At 39.0% G+C, this 20,063-nt stretch overlaps 1 protein-coding gene across 7 annotated transcripts; it reads left to right on the forward strand.

Annotated features, from left to right (window-relative positions):
- Window positions 1-846: 846 nt before the first annotated feature.
- On the forward strand, window positions 847-19,857 carry RPE (ribulose-5-phosphate-3-epimerase). Of its 7 annotated transcripts, XM_054477233.2 has the most exons (7): window positions 940-1,072; window positions 1,738-1,768; window positions 7,917-7,996; window positions 14,240-14,379; window positions 14,779-14,913; window positions 15,749-15,835; window positions 17,954-19,857. In XM_054477233.2, the coding sequence occupies exons 4-7, from the start codon at window positions 14,242-14,244 to the stop codon at window positions 18,074-18,076; spliced, it is 483 nt and encodes a 160-aa protein (XP_054333208.1). In that variant the 5' UTR covers window positions 940-1,072; window positions 1,738-1,768; window positions 7,917-7,996; window positions 14,240-14,241; the 3' UTR covers window positions 18,077-19,857. The 7 variants fall into 7 exon arrangements, with proteins under 7 accessions (XP_054333200.1, XP_054333201.1, XP_054333202.1 ...); XM_054477225.2 differs by lacking the exon at window positions 1,738-1,768 and having other exon boundaries at window positions 847-1,083; XM_054477226.2 differs by lacking the exon at window positions 7,917-7,996 and having other exon boundaries at window positions 878-1,072; window positions 17,954-19,107.
- The last annotated feature ends 206 nt before the right edge of the window (window positions 19,858-20,063 follow it).

A 20,063-nucleotide genomic window follows, 5' to 3' on the forward strand; every position in this document is an offset into this window, starting at 1 on the left:
TTATAACCTACAGTTGAGGTGGATCAAATAATTTATGGCCAGTTTTTACACAGAAAGGTGGAGGAAAGTTAGAGTAATGCTTTTGGGTTTTATGTCTGGCTTCAGGGAAAGGGGGTTCTGGTTTCAATTACTCTTCTTAGGGAAGACAGGCTCTAGTTTCTATGACCTGCCTCCTGGAATGAGACTGAGAAGAGAGCAGGGCAGGAAGTCAGAGAAACACTGTTGCGTCTGAGGCCTTCACTTTGGGCTATCATTTTCTGAGCCTCAACAGAGGGAAAAACAAAAAAGAAGGAGGAAGTGCAGAGGCAGAAAAAGAGGGTAATATAATAATAACTACCATTTTGTACTGAGCACCAGGCATCCCGCTGGACGCATTACCTGGCTTCACTCATTTAATACAACCCTAAGCTGGGCACTGTCTTTACAGATGAGAAAACCGAAGTAAGAAGTGACTTGCCAGGTCACCCAGCTAGTATCTGGCAGAGCCATGGTTCCTCCAGCTCAAAAGAGCTCTAGGAGAAATACGAGGGAGAAAGGTTTTTAATTGTTGTTTTAAAGGGCCAGCATAGGCGCTGGAGAGGAAAGAAACGCATATGCAAAGGGTGGAGAAACAAAAAGTGATGTGAAGTCAAGAGCCGAGGAGAGGGAACTGCAGGGGAAGCAAAGTGAAAAGAGGTTAAGAAACGCCTTGAGTACTGCGAGGACTTTAAGGTCCAAACAGCACAAGAAGCAAAGTCAAAATGTGGAGGAGGAGGCCCACGTGCCCCGCCCCGCCCCAGGCGGACGGCTGACAGCGCCCCACCCCAGGAGGAGGCGGGACTTCCTTACCGCGGAGTCGCTGCTTCCGGTAGAATCCGGAAGCCTGTACGGCGAAGGGGCGGGGCCAAAACTGCGCGCCCAATCGGGGTGACGCTCTAGTCTTGCCGGGGACTCGGGTAACTTGCTCTAGGGAGCCAGCGGTATGGCGTCGGGCTGCAAGATTGGCCCGTCCATCCTCAACAGCGACCTGGCCAATTTAGGGGCCGAGTGCCTCCGGATGCTAGACTCTGGGGCCGATTATCTGCACCTGGATGTAATGGACGGGTAACTCTTCCGGGCTCCAGTCGGGCTTGCCGCGCGGCGGGGCGGATCAGCGCAGCTTTATTGAGTGCTTGTTGGATGTACCGCGTCCCTGTACCACCGAGCGCCTCACTCTGAACGCGATGCTAGAAGGGGTGTGGGGTAGGAGCCCTGGAGGCTCTAGCAGGAGCAGAACCGACGCGGCATCCTGGGTTGCGGCCGGGTCCCAAACCTCAGTTCCTCCCCTCCCCCCACGTAACGTGTGGTCTTCCATCACTTAGGACCCGGAAGCGACCTAAATCTTTAGGACGTTTCTTCACTTTCAGCTAGAGAAACTGAGGCCCAAGGGGAGAAGCATGACTTGCCCAAGCTCATATAGCTAGTTAGTGGCAAAGCTGGGGAGACAGACTTCTCTAACGATTTAAGTTGGCACCTGCAGTGAGGTTCCCGAGTTCTGCCACTTGCTGGGTTACCTTGGACAAGCCACTAACCTCATTGAGCTTCAGTTTCATAATTTGAAAAATTGAACTACTAATAGAACCTACCGCTTAGGCATCTTGGAAGATGAAATGAGCGAGTACATGTGAAGTTTACAGTGCCTGGCGTATATTAAGTTCTCTATAATTGTTGGTTACATCATTATTAAAATTCTGATTTTCCTGTCTATTTTCTCTTCAGGCACCCTGCTCTTCAGGGAGGTCAGTTTTTTGTAAGTAATTTTTAAGCACTGTAGTTACAGCACATCGTATTGTTTGGAATCAGGATATTAGTTTCTGAAGTTGGTTATAGAATGAGGAAACAACCCCAGAGAAAGTAATAAGACTCCCTCAAGATTACAGAAGATTGTGACAGACTTGCAACTTGGCTCTTCCTGGGTTTGCCAAGTAGTTCTCTGAGCCCCACTGTTAACTGACTGTAAAGATCATAAATACCGTTATCTTGAGTGGGGATGGAAAAATAAATTTATTTTAAATAGGTAAAAACCCTGTGTTCCCTCATTCAATTTGCAAATTGGTGTTATTTTCAAAAGGTGATGATTTCCTTTTCTTTTTAATGTTAGTCTGACTTTGAAGAGTTTTATCTTCCATTGCTCTAGGTGGTTAAATGTATTGTTTCTCTTTTGCATTTTACGCAGTTACCTTAGGAGTCCACCCAACTGATAATGACAAAACTTTGACCATAGAGTACTAAAAATAATAGGCCAAATGTGTAAAAAGTTTAGTAAATATTACCTCTCACAAAGGTTGGCTTTTAATTGGCCATTATATGTAATTATACTTATATACTTTATTTTTGACATCTTTGCTTGAAAGCCCTAAATTGTCACAGGTAATAATACCCTGAGTGTCTACCTCAAAGATAAGTAGCTGCATTTTTGTGCCTGAGAAAATACCTAGAGGGTCACAGGATGGAACAGCTATATGTATATTTGTGAGTCTGTTTGAGCAATTTGGTTTTAATTAAACTATGTTTGAGTAAGTTAATGGTTGGGGAAAGTAATTGTTTCCGTTCACCAGTCAGGATTATTGATGATAACCATAGTAGCAATGTTTATGAGCACTTGACTGTTTCTATTCTGGCGTTTTTTTGTGAATTAACTCAAACAACCGTTTGAAATTGGTGTTGTTATTACCACCAGCATTTGACAGCGAGGAACTGGGCACAGAGAGGTTAAGTCATCTGCCAGTGGTCTCATAACTAGAAAATGGTGGAGCCAGGGTTGGAAGCAATGCAACAGCTTGTGTTGTCTCAAATGAAATGCTTTCTGTGGTTCCTAGGCTTACAGGGAATGACTAAGACATTCTTTGGCCTCAAAAAAGCAACTAATAATTTGTATATTTATTTTTGTTAACTGTATACTTATTTTTGTTAACTTATTTCGTGTCTCTCCTGCTAACCTATAAGCTTCCTGAAAGCCAAGTTTATCTTCTTTTTGCTTACCTGTATATTCTTTGCTGGAAAAACACCATAAGGAGCTTAGTTATTGTTGGCTGAATGAATGAATGGCTTAATCATAATAGGAGAAGTCTCTCAGAAGTCACTTTTGTCCCCTTGCAGCTCTATGACAGACTGAGCTCAATAAGATAAAGTATTTACCGTGGATCAGAGTTTTGGGAACAAAAAAATAAAAAGATAAAGTATTTGTTTTTTATTGATTCCTCTTCCCCTTTGCCAGGAGATACTTTGGTTTGGAAAAACTGAATTCTGCATATACAATTTTAAAATTATTTCCCTTTTAATCTTCTCTATTTTCTGAGTTAAGAGCTGTTTCTATTCCCCTTTTGCAAAGCAGGAAACCAGTGTAGGGAGATTCAGTTTCTTCCCTGATGTCTCACCAGATTCAGCAGAGGCTGGCAGAGCTGGTGCCAGTGCCCCTACGTGATGTGCTGTGGTGTCTACTAGGCTAGGGCTATGAAAGTGGGCTGTGGACTCCCTTTCGAAATGTGGCCAGCCACAGTGTCCCTTCCCTCCCAGGACTGCCTTCGTGTTTTTTTTTTTTCCTGGCCCCTTTCAAAAATCTCATCCAACATTACACTTTGGATGTGCTTGTTGTTTTCTAGTCTCCTCTCCACTAAGACCTCCAATTTCTCCCCTGATTACAACTGAATTTCTTCATTTAGAAAGTCAGAAACCAGTTTGGGGAATACTGTGGAAGGTGGAGCACTAGCATGATTGGATATGTGAAACAAAGGACAAGTGGATTCTGTGGGGAAAAAAAACCCTAGAAAACACATAAATGCATCATGACAGGACAGTGACTAGAATGTGTTCATCCTAACCATGGGAACAGAGCAAAGAATTAATTTCTAAATTAGCTACCAGGATTTAAAACTGGGACGCTTTCACATTAATACTGCATTTCTGACTTTTGGGGGGAAAAAAAAAAAAACCAATTCAAAGACTTGCTGGCACTGGGCTCTCAGTCTTACCAGGTGACATGCGCTGGAGCTGACAGGGGCAGCCTCACCTTTAGTCATTCGGGACGTACTTCATTTGGCCCCTTTCCCTAACTGCTCTGTTTTGCTCTTTGATGTTATCTAACTCTCAGCAGCATTTGAGTTCGTGATTCCTGATTCACAGGAAGATTGTGTTCTAGTTACAGTCCTGTACCTTTTATAGCGACTCTAATCCTCCTCTTACCATCTTTGCCTTGTTGGGAGATAGGGCAAATGGCTTGATCTGTCTGCAGTAGATTGTGTTAGAATTACATAAGTAAAGTTTAGGAGTGATGATGGAACATGAGAGGGAAGATTGTATCCTTGTATTACAAAAAATTATAGTGTAATTCCAGTAAGTCCCTGGGAGAAAGGGATACCTTTTTATTGTATTTTATTTCTTTCACACTTAACTCCAGAAAATAACTTAAAGGAAAAAGAGGCAAAATAAGATAATGATGAAGCAGACTTTTTAATGAAGTTTCTCTCTGTTAAAGTGAAATAATTAAGTGTTGTCCAAGCTGGTCTGTTAACTCGCTCTGGCATTTGTTCAAAATTCAGATTCCTGGTCCTCTTTGGAGTCAATAGGCTGAGGTAGAGACTGTCAATACATTAGAACTGCTCTCATGGTTACTGTTTGGCAAATTTGGGACACCCTGACTTCGTGCTTAGGATTGTAGCCCTTTTTTGTTATGGCTTAGCGTAGCCTTTGGGTTTTTTTTGAGATAACTGATGCATTTTTGTTCTTCCAATATACTTCGTGAACCTAGTGCATTGAATTGATTTTCAAAAGCACAAATTAAGCCACATAACTTTGGGGTTAGTACTTTTATACATTTTGTTTAGATTTTCCCAAAAAAGTAAAAGTGTATTTTTTTTGGTTCTCGTGTTTACTCAGGAGGTGGTTATTATACTTTTATTTTCATAATAAATGAAACCTACTGTTAAGACAACGAAACTATTTCCCAGACTACACAGCAAATTAAAAGAACAGTATGTGAAATTCAAATCTTTAATTCCAGAATTGTAAAACATTCAATAGGCTTTACTGCCTGCTTCTGTGACCCTTATTTCAAGTTTTAAGTAAACACATGCATCTTATCCACAGCCCTGACAATCATTGCTCAGGCAAATGTTAGAATTACTTTTTTAATGATAGAAATTAAACCTCCAAAGACCAGGGTGTTATTGAGTGAAAGTGTCTGTACCCATCCACCTTACGTGTCCCTCTCAGATGTGTCCTGAATCCTTACCTCTCTCTCTTGAATCTCTTCTCCACTAGACTTTTTCCCCGTTTGTTTCGTTAGTTGTCATTATAGGGACAGATGAGCATAGTAGTTAAGAGTCTGGACTTTGTAGCCATAGTGCCTATGTTTAATTCCTGCCTTCAGCACTTACTGGTTGTGTGACCTTGGGCCTCTGTTCCTCATCTGTAAAATACAGTTAATAAAAGTACCTACCTCATAGGGTTGTTGTGAGGTTTTAATGATTTAATATATAGGAAGTCTTTAGAACTGCGTGTGGCCCACATATAAGTTTGGTTTTTATTAGCACTCATTCTACCTGTCATCTAACTGTGAGACCTTAAACATAGTTTGTATTTTAACTCCCCTCCCACACACCTAAGATCCAATCAGTTTTGCCTGTCTTGTCATTCTTAGTGTTCCTTGCCACTTACCAAGTGGCAATTGCAATTACCTACCCTCTTGTAATTTATTTCCCATCCTATCTTATTTATTAATATTTCTCGCTTTAAGATCTTGCTTCATATTTACAGCAGGACAAAAGTCCAGACATTGAGCTTGGCATTTGACACCTTTAATGTGATACTGCCAACCTCCCATCTTTTTTTTTACACTAGCCAAAGTTGATCAATACCACTCTCTACGTCTTTGACTGTAACTTGCTTATTTCTGCTTTTGCTTCATTTTCAGCCTTTGTTTCTTTTCCCATCTTTATAAATCCTATTTTGTAAATCTCATGAACTTCTTTCTTAATGTTCTCTAATACTTGTTCTTATTTTATGTATGTTTTATCTATAATCACATGTTATCTGCCTGTTATTGTATAGCTTTTCTTGTAATCCTCATATAGGATAATACCTGCTGCTTTAACAAAGCCCAGATTTCAGTAGCTTAGCATTCTGGCTTCTCATTCATGTAAGAGTTCAGTGTGAGTGTTCTTCCATTCTGTAAGGGCTTTGTTGGCAGAAGGGTAAAGTGGAATAGGAAAGGAATTCTCCTTAACCTTCTGAGCTCTGCAGTGACTCACATTACTTGCACTCACAGTCTGGTGGTGAGAGTTAGTCACATGAGCCACTTGGATGTAAAGGAAACTGGGAACTGGGATGTAAAGTCACATGGGCCACTTGAATGTAAAGGGAACTGGGAATGAAAAGGTTTGACTGAGTTGACATCCCACGACAACTATATGATAGCAGTAGGGTTGTGAATTCTTGTGAGTCATTCGTTAGCTGTCAGTCTCTGTCATAGGAACTGTAGCATATTTCCTTTACAAAACAGTATTCTGAAGCACCTAGTATGGTACTTGGATATAGGAGATTTTTTTTTTTTTTTTTTTTGAGGCAGAGTCTTGCTCTGTTGCCCAGGCTGGAGTGCAGTGGCGTGATCTCGGCTCACTGCAATCTCCACCTCCTGGGTACAAGCGATTTTCCTGCCTCAGCCTCTTGAGTATCTGGGATTACAGATGCATGCCACCACGCCCAGTTAATTTTTGTATTTTTAGTAGAGATGGAGTTTCACCATGTTGGCCAGGCTGGTCTTGAACACCTGCCCTTGTGATCCGCCCACCTCGTTCTCCCAAAGTGCTGGGATTACATTTGTGAGCCACCATGCCCGGCCCCGGTTTTGTTAAAGATTTAAGTGAACTAGTGATAGAACAAAAAGATTAACTGGAGTAGGGTAAAGGATAAGTACTGTGGGTCTGGTAGACTTGATTTGTTTTTGTTTTTGTTTTTGAGATAAGTCTCGCTTTGTTGCCCAGGCTGGAATACAGTGGCACAATCTTGGCTCACTGCACCCTCCACCTCCCGGATTCAAACGATTCTCCTGCCTCAGCCTGCCTAGTAGCTGGGATTACAGGTGCATGCCACCACTCCCAGCTAATTTTTGTATTTTTAGTAGAGACAGGGTTTCACTATGTTCGCCAGGCTGGTCTTGAACTCCTGACCTCAAGTGATCTGCCCGCCTCAGCCTCCCAAAGTATTGGGGTTACAGGCGTGAGCCACTGTGCCTGGCTGGTAGACTTAATTTGAATCCACTTCCACAAATTATTAACTGAGTTACTTAAGGATTTTATTTATCTTGTGCTCTTCAAAGGGGATAATAATAGCATCTACTTTATAAGGCTGTCGTGAAGATGAAATGAAGTAAATTACAATGCTTGGCATGTAGTAAACCCTCAGTGAAAGGTGGTCATTACTAATAAACACATCACATTTCTTTATTAGTCATCTTTATGAAAGTTTAAAGAAACTGTCATTTAGTGCCCTGTGATAGAAGTGATTAGAAGTAGCCACAGGCCTCCTGAGATAGATTAGGATTCAGGAGATCAATATTAGAGTCCAGAACTTACTAACTAGTGTGTGACTTGGGCAAGTCATAAAGCCTGAGGGTTTCTGATTTTATCATCTCTCCATTTCTACTTGTCATGGGTCGTGAATTACAGAGTCAAATCATTATGAAAATATATGTGACATGATTTGTTGAAATGTCAAGGAGACATTGCCTAGTAAAACCAAAATGACCCAGTATTTTTAGTATTATTTAATACTGATGATTAAGTATTAAATTGAAAAACATTGCAGACAGTCCCCTCAACCTGTGTCAGAATTCATATTGAGAGAGAGATACAGAAACTGAATTGAAAACATTTTCAGAGTAGATTTTGTTTGTCTTGTAGGCATTTTGTTCCCAACATCACCTTTGGTCACCCTGTGGTAGAAAGCCTTCGAAAGCAGCTAGGCCAGGACCCTTTCTTTGGTAAGTGGGTGTTACGCCATCTGAAGCTGGATGTGTTGCTCAAGTAAAGGAAAACTGGATGGTTGATTTTTTTTAACTTCCAAGTTCATCTGGCACCCTTTCCCCAACTTCCGTATCCTGGGTCTTCATTGGCCTGACTCGGTAACAAGCGGTAACAAGCCAAACATCTTCCTGCCTCTGGGCCTTGGCTAATCTGCATGGAAAGGTAGTAGTTTGGCTGGCTGCCTCATCTTTGGGCCTCAAGTCGTTCGTCATTTCCTCAGAGAGGCCTTTTTGAGCGCCCTCTCCCAAATTAACCTTTATCCAATTATCTTATCACCTGTTGATTTTCCTCTGAGAACTTCCTTTGATCTGCAATTACTTTTATTAGACTATAAACTCTCTGAGGGCAGGGATTGAATCCAGTTTGTTTACTATGGTTTTCCTAAAGCTAAGCATAGACACGATCAGGGCTCAGTGTAATTGTTAAGTGAATTTATGAATCAGTTGATTTATGGTCCGGAAGCCATTTATTTTATGCAAATTGGAGCTTTTTACAAGTGGTGCCTAAATATTCACTCCAATGTCATAGTACAATGTAAATTAAGATTTTTAAGATTACTTAGTGGCCTACAAGTGATTTATATTAACAGTGTCTCACCTGCCAGATCTCTTAAACATGAGAAATTTTACATGTTTTTATAAATAGTGTTATTTATTTTTTTCTTTTTTTAAAAATAGAGACTGAGTTTCGCCATGTTGCCCAGGCTAGTCTCAAACTCCTGGGCTCAAGCAATCCACCTGCCTTGGCCTCCCAAAATGCTAGGATTACAGGCTTGAGCCACCAGCCTAGCCATAAATAGTTTTTTTTAATGTAACTTACAATTTAGTAGAACTTAGATTCTTTTTAATCAGCATATCGTTGACCAGTTTTATGAAGGACTCTGTGCTGTTTACTATGGTAGTCATAAGCCACATGTAGCTATTAAAATTAAATAAACTTAAGTTCATGACCAGAATGGCCAACATGGTGAAACCCCGTCTCTACTAAAAATTCAAAAATTAATCGGGCATGGTGGCACATGCCTATAATCCCAGCTACTCAGGAGGCTGAGGCATGAGAATCACTTGAACCTGGGAGGTGGAGATTGTAGTGCGCTGAGATCGTTCACTGCACTCCGGCCTGAGTGACAGTGTGAGACTCCATGTCAAAAAAAAAAAAAATTTTTTTAAATTAAATAACATAAACTTAAAAATTCAGTTTGTTATTCACGTTAATCACATTGCAAGTCTTCAGTAGTCACATATTGTACAGTGCAGCTATGGGACATTTCCAATATCACAGAAAATTCTGTTGGATATAGTCTCCAGCCTCTGTGTAGGATCCATCTACTTTGAGTTCACCAAAGAAAATGTACATTATTACCTCATTTATGTGGCATGAGGAAACAATGTTGCACCAATATGTTCACCATTTTGAAATTTCCATATAATGGGATATAGTCCTCTGATTATCTAAACTTTTTTTTAAGCCATGATTAGCTTATATAGCAGATACCATGACTTTTCCTATTAATTACGGTTGTTCTCATGACCATGAGAGGTGGATGAAATAAATAGCACTGTTTTCTCCCACTGTACGATCAATGGCCAGAATCCTCGCTTCTGGCTTGCTTGTGTGAATTTTTTTAATGCTTGCTTTTTTTCCCCTTTTCGCTCCCTTTTATTTAGGCTCCCATTGTCACACCATACTATTGTCTATATCCCTTCCTGTCAGTGCCTTTCCTTTTAGCAATCCTGTGTTGCTGCCACCACACACAATCTGCTTTTTCTTCTTGTTTTCATTTGTTGATAAACTTGCTAATTAATCTTTCTAGAATTTGGTCTAAAAGATAAATGAACTCCATTCACTTTAACGTTTGGTTTTTGTGACCCTTGTTTTTTGGTTTTTCGCTTTTTGTTGTTGTTGTTGCTTTAAGAGACAGACTCCGTCTATTACCCAGACAGGAGTACAGTGGTACAATCATAGCTCACTGCATCCTTGAACTCCTGGGCTCAAGCAATCCTCCCGCCACAGCTATAGCTAAGACTACAGGTGTGTGCCACCACACCCGGCTATTTTTTTTTTTTTTTTTTTTTTTACTTTTTGTAGAGATGGGATCTCTCTGTATTGCCCAGGCTAATCTTGAAGGCTTGGGCTCAAGCCATCTTCCTGCTTTGGCTTCCCAAAGTGTTGTGATTGTAGGTGTAAGTCACTGAGCCCGACTACCTTTGTTTTTTATATTAAGAAACATTTGTTTAATTCTTGGATTTTGGTTGTTGGATAATTGCTGCATGAATGTATTCTAGGACCTAGATTACATGTTGTGTTGTATATGTAACGCTAACATTCTTAACTGTTCAGTTTTCATATTGAGTAGAAATAAACGTTTAAGAAATACAGTGATGGGAAAAGTCTGTTCCTGTTATTGTCTAAATCAGTGATCCTCAAGTATGTTGTATAAGGACCCACACGAATCCTTGAGACCCTTTCAGGTCATCTATGAGAGTATGTCAAAACTATTTTCATGATCCTAGGAAATTATTTGCCATTATTTCTACTGATGGTACAAAAACATTGATGAGTTAGTTTGCTGGTGCCTTAACCAGCTCAAGGCAGGGACTGTATCAGGAGTTATTATATTCTTCATCATCATGCATTTGCAATAAATATCCTTGATGAAGCAGTACAAATTAATAAATCTTGGTCCTTTAATGCATGCCTTTTTAATATTTTGTGTGGCAAAGTAGGAAGTGCATATAAAGCGCTTGTGCTGCATTGCTGCATACTGGAACATAATGGTTTTCTCAAGGAAAACCACTTGCACCATAGAGGTATGATGTGAACTAGCTGCTTTCCTCCGGAACACTATGTTTATTTGAAAGAACAACTGACAGATCAACTGTGGTTTTTCAGACCTGGCTATTTTAATGACATTTAAAAAATATTAACTAAATGAGGCTGTCTCTTCAAGGAAAGATACCTTGTCAGTTTTTGTTCCCAAAATTAGAATTTTGAAAAACTTGTGTATCTTACCACTCTGGGTTTGATAGCGTCCCAACAGTTAACAGGCTTTTCTGATGAGATCTGTAGTTATTTTAACAAATGTGATTTTGGGGTACTATGGAATGAAATCTGTCACTGTTTCTAAGATGTGTGTAACTCAGCAAATCAGTACTTAAAAGACCCATTCAAAATACAAGACAAACACTGGGTTTTAATGTAACAAAGAATGAAAAGCTCATTGATAGGGTTTACAGAGTGCACACTGTACCTAACCTTTGTAAGATTACCACTCAGCACATTTAAGATAGGCTAGGCTAAGCTATGATGTTTGGTGTGTTAGGTATATTAAATGCAGTTAGACATAACAGTATTTTCAATTTAGGATGAGTTAATTGGGATGTAACCCCATTGTAAATTATAGAACATCTGTATTACAACAGATTGGATACAGAACAGATGTGAGAATATAGGTGTCTTCTGTTAAGCCAGACACTGAAGACTTGCAAAAATGTACAACAAACAATACCACTCTTAATTAATAGGTAATAGAGTTATCCTTTTTTTTTTTTTTTTTTTTTTTGAGACAGTCTTGCTCTGTCACCCAGGCTAGAGTGCAGTGGTGGCCTTCATACCTCACTGAAGCCTCAGTCTTCCTGGGCTCCAGCAGTCCTCCCACCTCACCCCTCCCCTCCAGTAGCTGGGACTGCAGGGGCACACTACCATGCCTAGCTAATTATTCTGTTGTTGTTGAGAAGGAGTCTTACTACGTTGCCCAGGATGGTCTCAAACTGGGCTCAAGCCATCCTCCCTCCTTAGCCTCCTAAGATTATAGGTGTGAGCCACCATACCCGCCAAAAATTACATGCTTTAAAATGTCTTAGTTTGAATTTCTCATATATTAAATATCTATAAATATAATCCATATCAACAGGAGTTTCTTGGGGTCTTTAATAATTTTTAAGAGTGTGAACTCCTGGGCTCAAGCAGTCCACTTGCCTTGGCCTCCCAAAGTGCTAGGATTACAGGCTTGAGCCACCGCATCTAGCCATATATAGTGTTTTTTTAATGTAACTTAGAATTTAATAGAACTTAGATTGTTTTTAATCAGCATATTGTTGACCAATTTGATGAATAATAGATTATGATGATAATAGAATTGCTGATCTAATGTTAACTATACACAGATTTGCTGAACCATTGACTCCCTGAACACTATAGAACTTCTCCATTGAGGGTTGCTAGTGGTTACTGGATGCTAGAGGTTGAGTAAGGATGACATAGCTAGCAGTCTGGTAACTTAAGGAATGAATAGAGTAGGTTTTTTTTGTTTTTTGTTTTTTGTGTTTTTTTTTTGAGATGGAGTCTCGCTCTGTCACCCAGGCTAGAGTGCAGTGGCGCAATCTCGGCTCACTGCAAGCTCCACCTCCTGGATTTAAGCTATTCTGCCTCAGCCTCTCGAGTAGCTGGGACTACAGGCGCCCGCCACCACGCCCAGCTAATTTTTTTGTATTTTTAGTAGAGATGGGGTTTCACCGTGTTAGCCGGGATGGTCTTGATCTTCTGACCTTGTGATCCACCCACCTTGGCCTCCCAAAGTGCTGGGGTTACAGGTGTGAGCCACCATGCCCGACCTGGAGTAGGTATTTTAAACCGGCTTGAATTTTCCTTGTTTATAATACAAAGAATAAGAAACACCAGATGTAATACATTTTTTTAAGAATAAAGTTTTACCTATTAAAATATGTTCTAATTTAGGCCGGGTGTGGTGGCCCATGCCTATAATCCCTGCACTTCGGGAAGCCAACGAGAGAGGATCACTTGTGGCCAGAAGTTCGAGACCAGCCTGGGAAACAGTGAGACCTCATCTCTATTTTAAAAAAAAAAAAAAAAAAGTTCTCATACAATTACTTTTGCTGGATTAGAAATACAAACGTTAATCTTGACTTTATTAGTCAAGCTTTTTCTTTTTCTGACTTTTTTTTCAAGGCTTTATTGTATTTCATAATTGTTTTGAAATGTTAGAATTTTTTTCTTAAATATAGCTTGGCTGTTTCAGAAATGTGCTTCCTCTAGCAAAATAAAAAACTGAAAACCTCTCCTCACTATCATCTATCAAACACATGATTCTTCACAGTGTTATTTCTTGGTTTAGCTTGTTTTAAGCTGCCCTCTCCTTCTTATGAAATGCTATTATGTTTTAAGTCAAGATCTTTAAGAAGGCCGTGCCCATTTTCACCTTACGTGTTTATATGAATCAAGCTTTAGAATTAGGATGAATATCAGGTTTCTTGCAGTCAACATGTCCTTCCCCCTAAATTTGTTCTTGCAGTCTTTTGCCTCTCAATTAATGGCAGTTCCGTTCTTCTAGTTGATAAGGCCAAAATCCTTGATGCCATCCTTATTTCCCTCTCATCTATCTACCCATGGAGGATCCTCTTATCCTCCACATCTCATCCATCCTCAGCTCTCTTTGCTCTTATTTAAGAACATATCCATCCTGAATTGCTGCCGTCATTTTTCACCTGAGTTATTGCTATCGTAGCTTCCTCAGTCGATAGTATCTTATCACTTCACTGTGGTGGTTTTCCCGGTGGCCTGCAGAATGCTGTAGGGTTTCTCCTCACCACATGCTTCCCTGACCTCTGACTGGTGTGTCTCCTTCCGCAGGCACACCAGCCATATTAACTGCCAACCTAGTGTGCATTTTACCTACTTATTTTGTTTATTGTTTGACTCTCCCATTAAGAATGTAATCCCTATGACAGGAGAGTTTCATGTTTTTGCTCTAACCCTAGGACGTAGAATAATTAATGGCGCAGCAATAGCTCAATAAATTGAAAGAATAAATGAAAAGGATCACTTAATTTTTCCTAGAGGAAACTAGTCTGCACAGATAATATGACATATTCTTTAAGTTTTTTAGAGTGGCATTTCCTGGACCTGGACCTAGATTTCCTGATTTTTAGATGTTAACTTTTTATATACAGCACTGTATGCTTTTTGTGGGAAAATAGTGTTTTTTTGTAAATGAATTTAAATAAATCCTTGTCTTCAAAATAAGAGGAAACTACCTATACTGAATTAGAACTATTTAAACAATGATTTGTGTGATGCCCAAAGAGTTCATATCAGAAGTGGCAAAAACTACATACAGGTTGGCTTCCATAACATGAGCCAGGTATCTTTCAGTAATATTTTGAAGTGTCTTTTCTTTCTAGACATGCACATGATGGTGTCCAAGCCAGAACAGTGGGTAAAGCCAATGGCTGTAGCAGGAGCCAATCAGTACACCTTTCATCTCGAGGCTACTGAGAACCCAGGGGCTTTGATTAAAGACATTCGGGAGAATGGGATGAAGGTAAGAAATCAGTGATGAGAGTGTTTTGTAACATTCACTCTGAGTTGGGAAGATTTGCTGGAAACAGGAAATTTTCTTTTTCTTTTTTTGAGACAGTCTTGCTCTGTCGCCCAGGCTGAAGTGCAGTGGCACAGTCAGGGCCTATTGCAGGTAAAGAATACCTTATTTAAGCAGCTGTTCTTCAGCTATAATGCCAGGATTTAACTTCTTTGTCAAATAGCATTTATATATTCCACTAAAGTTTTCTGAAAGCTACTGCTTGTTGGAAATACTTACATTTAATAGTCTTGTTAACTTTTAAAAAATAAGAACAGATATTTCTACTGGGCCTGCTATGCCACAATAATATAATACAGAAGTAATTGTAAATGTGATACAGCATATTTGTGTCTATTACAGGTTGGCCTTGCCATCAAACCAGGAACCTCAGTTGAGTATTTGGCACCATGGGCTAATCAAATAGATATGGCCTTGGTTATGACAGTGGAACCGGGGTTTGGAGGGCAGAAATTCATGGAAGATATGATGCCAAAGGTAAAAGAAAGTATTTGATTTTGGGGTGAGGCTTTTACTGTGTGTTCATTCAGTAAGCATTTATTGAAAGGCTTGTATATTTAGGCATAACCTGTTCTGAAGGTGAGGAGATGTCGGGATGCTTACAGATCATTCTAATACAGTATAATAAATGCTGTAATAGATTTCTGATTTGGAAATCAGAAAAGTAATTACATCTTTATCTTGAAATTTTCTCTTTTTTTGAGACAAAGTCTTGCTCTGTCACCTGGGTTGGAATGCAGTGATGCAATTAGGGTTCATTGCAGCCTCGACCTCCTGGACTCTAAGAGATCCTCCTGCCTCAGCTCCCTGAGTAGCTAGGACTACAGGTGCACACCACCATGCCCGGCTAATTCTTACACATTTTAATAGAGAGGAGGTCTCACTACGTACCCAGGCTGGTCTTGAACTCCTGGGCTTAAGCTATCCTCCCGCCTTGGTCTGCCAAAGTGCTGGGATTACAGGTGTCAGCCACCACGCCTGGCAGTCTTGAAATTTCCTTTTGAAACTATTATCTCTGTAACTTTTAGATCTCTTGGAAGTTGTCATTGACTATTGAGGATTTGTCTGTCTTGTTTCCATGACATACAGTCTCTGCAAAGACATTACAGATTGCTGTTTGCCAAATAGAACAAAGCTTGCTATTAAAAACCAAGTGTTCCCCAGTAATATGTTGTATTGGTATAGTTATTGTGTGAGACAATTGGAGTTTTAATTGCTAATATTGGCTGTTGGATTTTTTTGTTTGGTTGTCCCCCACCCCCACCAACATACCCACTTTAGGAGTTACTTATTTCCTCATGTATATATCTAGGTTCACTGGTTGAGGACCCAGTTCCCATCTTTGGATATAGAGGTCGATGGTGGAGTAGGTCCTGACACTGTCCATAAGTGTGCAGAGGTGAGATTGCTCTTCAACTATGACTAGACCAATTTCCCATCAAATATGTCTCCAGGACATTGTCTCACGGGCCAGCGATTCCCTCTGTGGTTCCTAAGTTGACTTTCTTTCTTGGAAAAGTATTTTTTGTTCACATGTACAACTAGGAAAATAAATAGCCATAAGTGGATATTCTTTTTTTTTTTTTTTTTCTTTTTCTGAGACAGTCTCTCTTTGTGGCCCAGGTTGGAGTGCAGTGGCGTGATCTCTGCTCACTGCAATCTCTGCCTCCTGGGTTCAAGCAATTCTCCTGCCTAAGCCTCCTGAGTAGCTGGGATTACAGCTACCTGCCACCATGCCTGGCTAATTTTTTTTATTTTTAGTAGAGACAGGGTTTCACTATGTTGGCTAGGCTGGTCTCAAACTCCTGACCTCAAGTGATCTGCCTGCCTCGGCCTCCCAAAGTGTTGGAATTACAGATGTGAGCCACTGTGTCCGGCCCATTAAGTGGATATTCTAAAATCACATAAATTGTTAAAATTGTAAATCCTGGTTGTCTCAGGAAGGCTGAAGAAAGTTCTTTTTTAAAAAAGAATATGTTGAATTTCAGCCCTTTGGAAGATCATTAAGTTTCATGGCCTTGGAAGTGAGAAATTTTTCCAAAATATGGAATTAAAAGATACCTCCTTACCAAGGGGGGAAAAAGTAGATAAATCTAATTGACCTAATTATTACATTATTCTTTAGAACCTATATATTACTTAATTGTTCCTTGTAAGAACTTGCTAGAACCATTTTTGATGAAAATCTAGGCCTGATACCTCTTTGGGTATCTGTATAGAAGTAAAAACTCTTTTTTACTTTTTTTTTTTTTTTTTCAGATAGCTAGTCTAGCATAGTCAGGCTCCTGAGGATGCCAGCCCTTCTGGTAGCACTGCAAGTGATTAAAGCTCACATGACCTGCTTTTCTTCCACAGTGTGGTGTATCTACTTCCAGGTTCTTGTATAACTGCCACACTTTTCTGCTTGATATATACCTATGAAAAGCTTGACGGTAGTAAATACTTATGCAGGAGGGGCTGGCCAGATGATGAGTGAGCTCATATCCTTTTGACCGCTTGTGGAATTGCTTTGTACTAAACTGTGCTTTGCCAGTATACTATTCCTGCTTTTATGCCAGAGGTAGCAAATTTTTTGTGTGAAAAATCAGACCTTGGCGTTGACCTTAAACAGCAGGATATGAAGAACTCCCACAAGCTTAGCGTTCCAATAATGGAACACTAGGCATAAATGGGTTAACTGAAGAGAATATTTGCAGTGTTAACCCTATAAAACTCACCTTTATAATTTCTGTGAGGAATACTGTTAGAAATGCTGTCATACATAAAGTGACACTATCTGTCTGGAAAAATTTTCCTCAACCTGTGGTTCTCCCACTTCTCCCTCTTTGTTCTAGCAATGAATCACAAAACAGATTGGGTTTCCATCCTTGAATCAAATCCTAGGAAGCTCAGAGTTAAATTTAGACCCAATTTTTTAGCTTTTCTGTTTCAATTTCTTTGCTTCCATATTTAAATGTATCTTAAAAACTTTTTTAAAGCCACTTCAAAACCATTCTGAAATGCAATGGAGTATAAAGAGACATTCTATTTTTTGACACAAAAACGAGAACTCACTTAATTTTGCCATAGTTTATGGAGAATTTTACATTTTTAGCAATAATTGTCCTTTCACACTCACAAATTCATATAAATATAATTCAAAGAATGAAAGTGTTTTTTTTAGTAACTATAGAGGCATTGGTGCATATTGGGAAAATCCTTAGTGGACTTGAGGAGTAAAGGCTTTTAAACCTTATATAAAGAGTCGCAAAGATACCATGTAGATTATTAAGAGTTGGTTTACCAGAAAGGTCAGTGATTTCTTAGACACAGTTAAAAATAGTCTCACATCCTCATCTGTGAACATTTTAAATTTTTCTTATTGAACTAGATTGCTTAAGTCTGCTTAATCTCAAAGTGGCTCTCATATGATTGAAATGTTGACAGATGCAAGGGTAGACACTCTAGTCCAGGAATTCTGTTTTAGGTTTTTCTACATTTTCCTTTGAGGCATAACCTAACTGTTTACTTCTTCCAGGCAGGAGCTAACATGATTGTGTCTGGCAGTGCTATTATGAGGAGTGAAGACCCCAGATCTGTGATCAACCTATTAAGAAATGTTTGCTCAGAAGCTGCTCAGAAACGTTCTCTTGATCGATGAAACCATAAGGAGCCCAGTGTTTCTGTTCATGAAATCTCCCTTTTACTGGAAAACAGGAATATTGACTACCAAATCATAATGCAATTGAAGCCGTACTGCTTTTTTGAGCAGTTATTCATTCCAGTGATTAAAACTGATTGTGCAGAATATTCTAAGAGGTCAGAAATTGGTGTGTATAACTACATTTTTAGTGATGCAATTTAATGATTAGTGAGTAAGATACTGTTTTTATTGAGAGATTTGATTTTTATAAAGAGTAAAAATACGGCTGCTTTAAGGTTACAAACAGAAAAGTGTCTTAATGTCTAAGGAGGGCATATTAGTTACACTACAAAAACAAATTTTGTCTGTACTTCTGAAAAGAATTTTGTTGTTTCTCAGCTGTTTTCCAAAAGCAAAGGAAGTCTTTATGGTTTTTTTCTGTTTCATGTTATTTGTGATTTGTCTGTAAGTTTGGGTGGGGTGGCATACCATATTCTTGGTTCTTAAAATCTATCACTTTTCACCTTACACTTGATGTGTAAAAACTACAAAAACAATGTGTGAAACCCAGGGGTTCTAAAATACAAGCATAGATTTTATCAGGGTGTTTTGTCAAAGCAGGTTATTCAGTGATTCCTCCCCACCATTCTTAAGAATGTTAAATAATGCTGTTGTATAAGCTCTGAGTAGAAAGGAAAAAGTGAAACGTCTATTTGGAAGTAATACTGGGTTGAATTCTGACTGCCCCTTTCTAGCTGGACCTTTAACAAATCACCCAATCTTTCGTGTGTTTCTCTGAAGTCATTTATACATTAAATGTAATTATAACAACTGTGGGGTTCTGTTGAGAATTAAGAGGTAACACTATATATGTAAAGTTTCCGGTACTAGTCCCAGAATTTAGAATATGCTCAATACAAAGTAGCATTGTATAAGTTTATATTTTTGTGAGTTATAAAGTACTTTGATATATTCTCATTAAATCTGTAAATCACCTCTATAAGTAAGTGGTAATAATAAAGCAGATATTTTTGTCCCCATTTAAAAAATGAAGAAATTACTGCTCGATAGGGTGGTACCTGGAAAGGATCTGGGAGGTGGTAGAATTTCTGGTCTGTACTTTTACAAATGGAGCCCTTGGGAGGTGGGTTAGGTAAAAGAAGCTTTTTACTTAACATTGTCTTATTTCCAGTCTAATTTTACACTGTAGCAGAACCAGATGGCTGAGAATATTCTGGAACTATGGATCTTGACCCCAAGGATATATTATTTTATTCCAAGAAAGATCAGGTAGGCAAAAAGATGACAGGATGCAGAGTCAATCCATAAACTAAATATTTATAACTGTTCTGAATTATACAGAGTCTAAAAATATGTGTCAGCTACTTCATTCCTGTAAATACTCTTGCTGTGTTATAAATATGGCAAGAAATAATCAGGACCAATATCAGACTTCTTGAGGCTACTATAAGTTTTGAGAAATAAGGTTCAAAAAATAAGAATGCTAACACTTAAGCACAGACTAGAGCTTGTTTGGGTTTCTTCCTGCATTACAAGGTAAAAATTTGTTAATGTTTGTTTTTATTCAGCTTGGGAAAGCTTTGTGCCATGAATAGGTCGCATTTAGTAACAAGCAACACAAGGCATATAGAAATAACTTTAATTAAAAAACTTACATAGAAGATTATAATATCAGACGTGACAAAGATTTGAGTTTATTTGCCTGGACAACTTGGGTTTGTCTGGCTTTTGTTTTCTTTTTCTTTAAAAATAAATGTACAGTAAAACTCCAAGCAAAAGTTTGTCAGTACTGAATTTGAATTTTTTACCCCTTAAAAGGACTAGTATAATTTCCAGTCTCTAACAAAAAACTTAGCGTCAAATCTCACAGATAAGGCCAAATGGCCAATATTTTCAGTTATGTGGGTAGTACAACATGAGTAACCTTTTTTACATGACAAAAAGTGATTTATATAAATTGTCCTCAACTTTCACATAGAAAAAA

Source organism: Pongo pygmaeus, chromosome 11 (assembly GCF_028885625.2).
Source record: "Pongo pygmaeus isolate AG05252 chromosome 11, NHGRI_mPonPyg2-v2.0_pri, whole genome shotgun sequence".
NCBI lineage: Eukaryota > Metazoa > Chordata > Mammalia > Primates > Hominidae > Pongo > Pongo pygmaeus.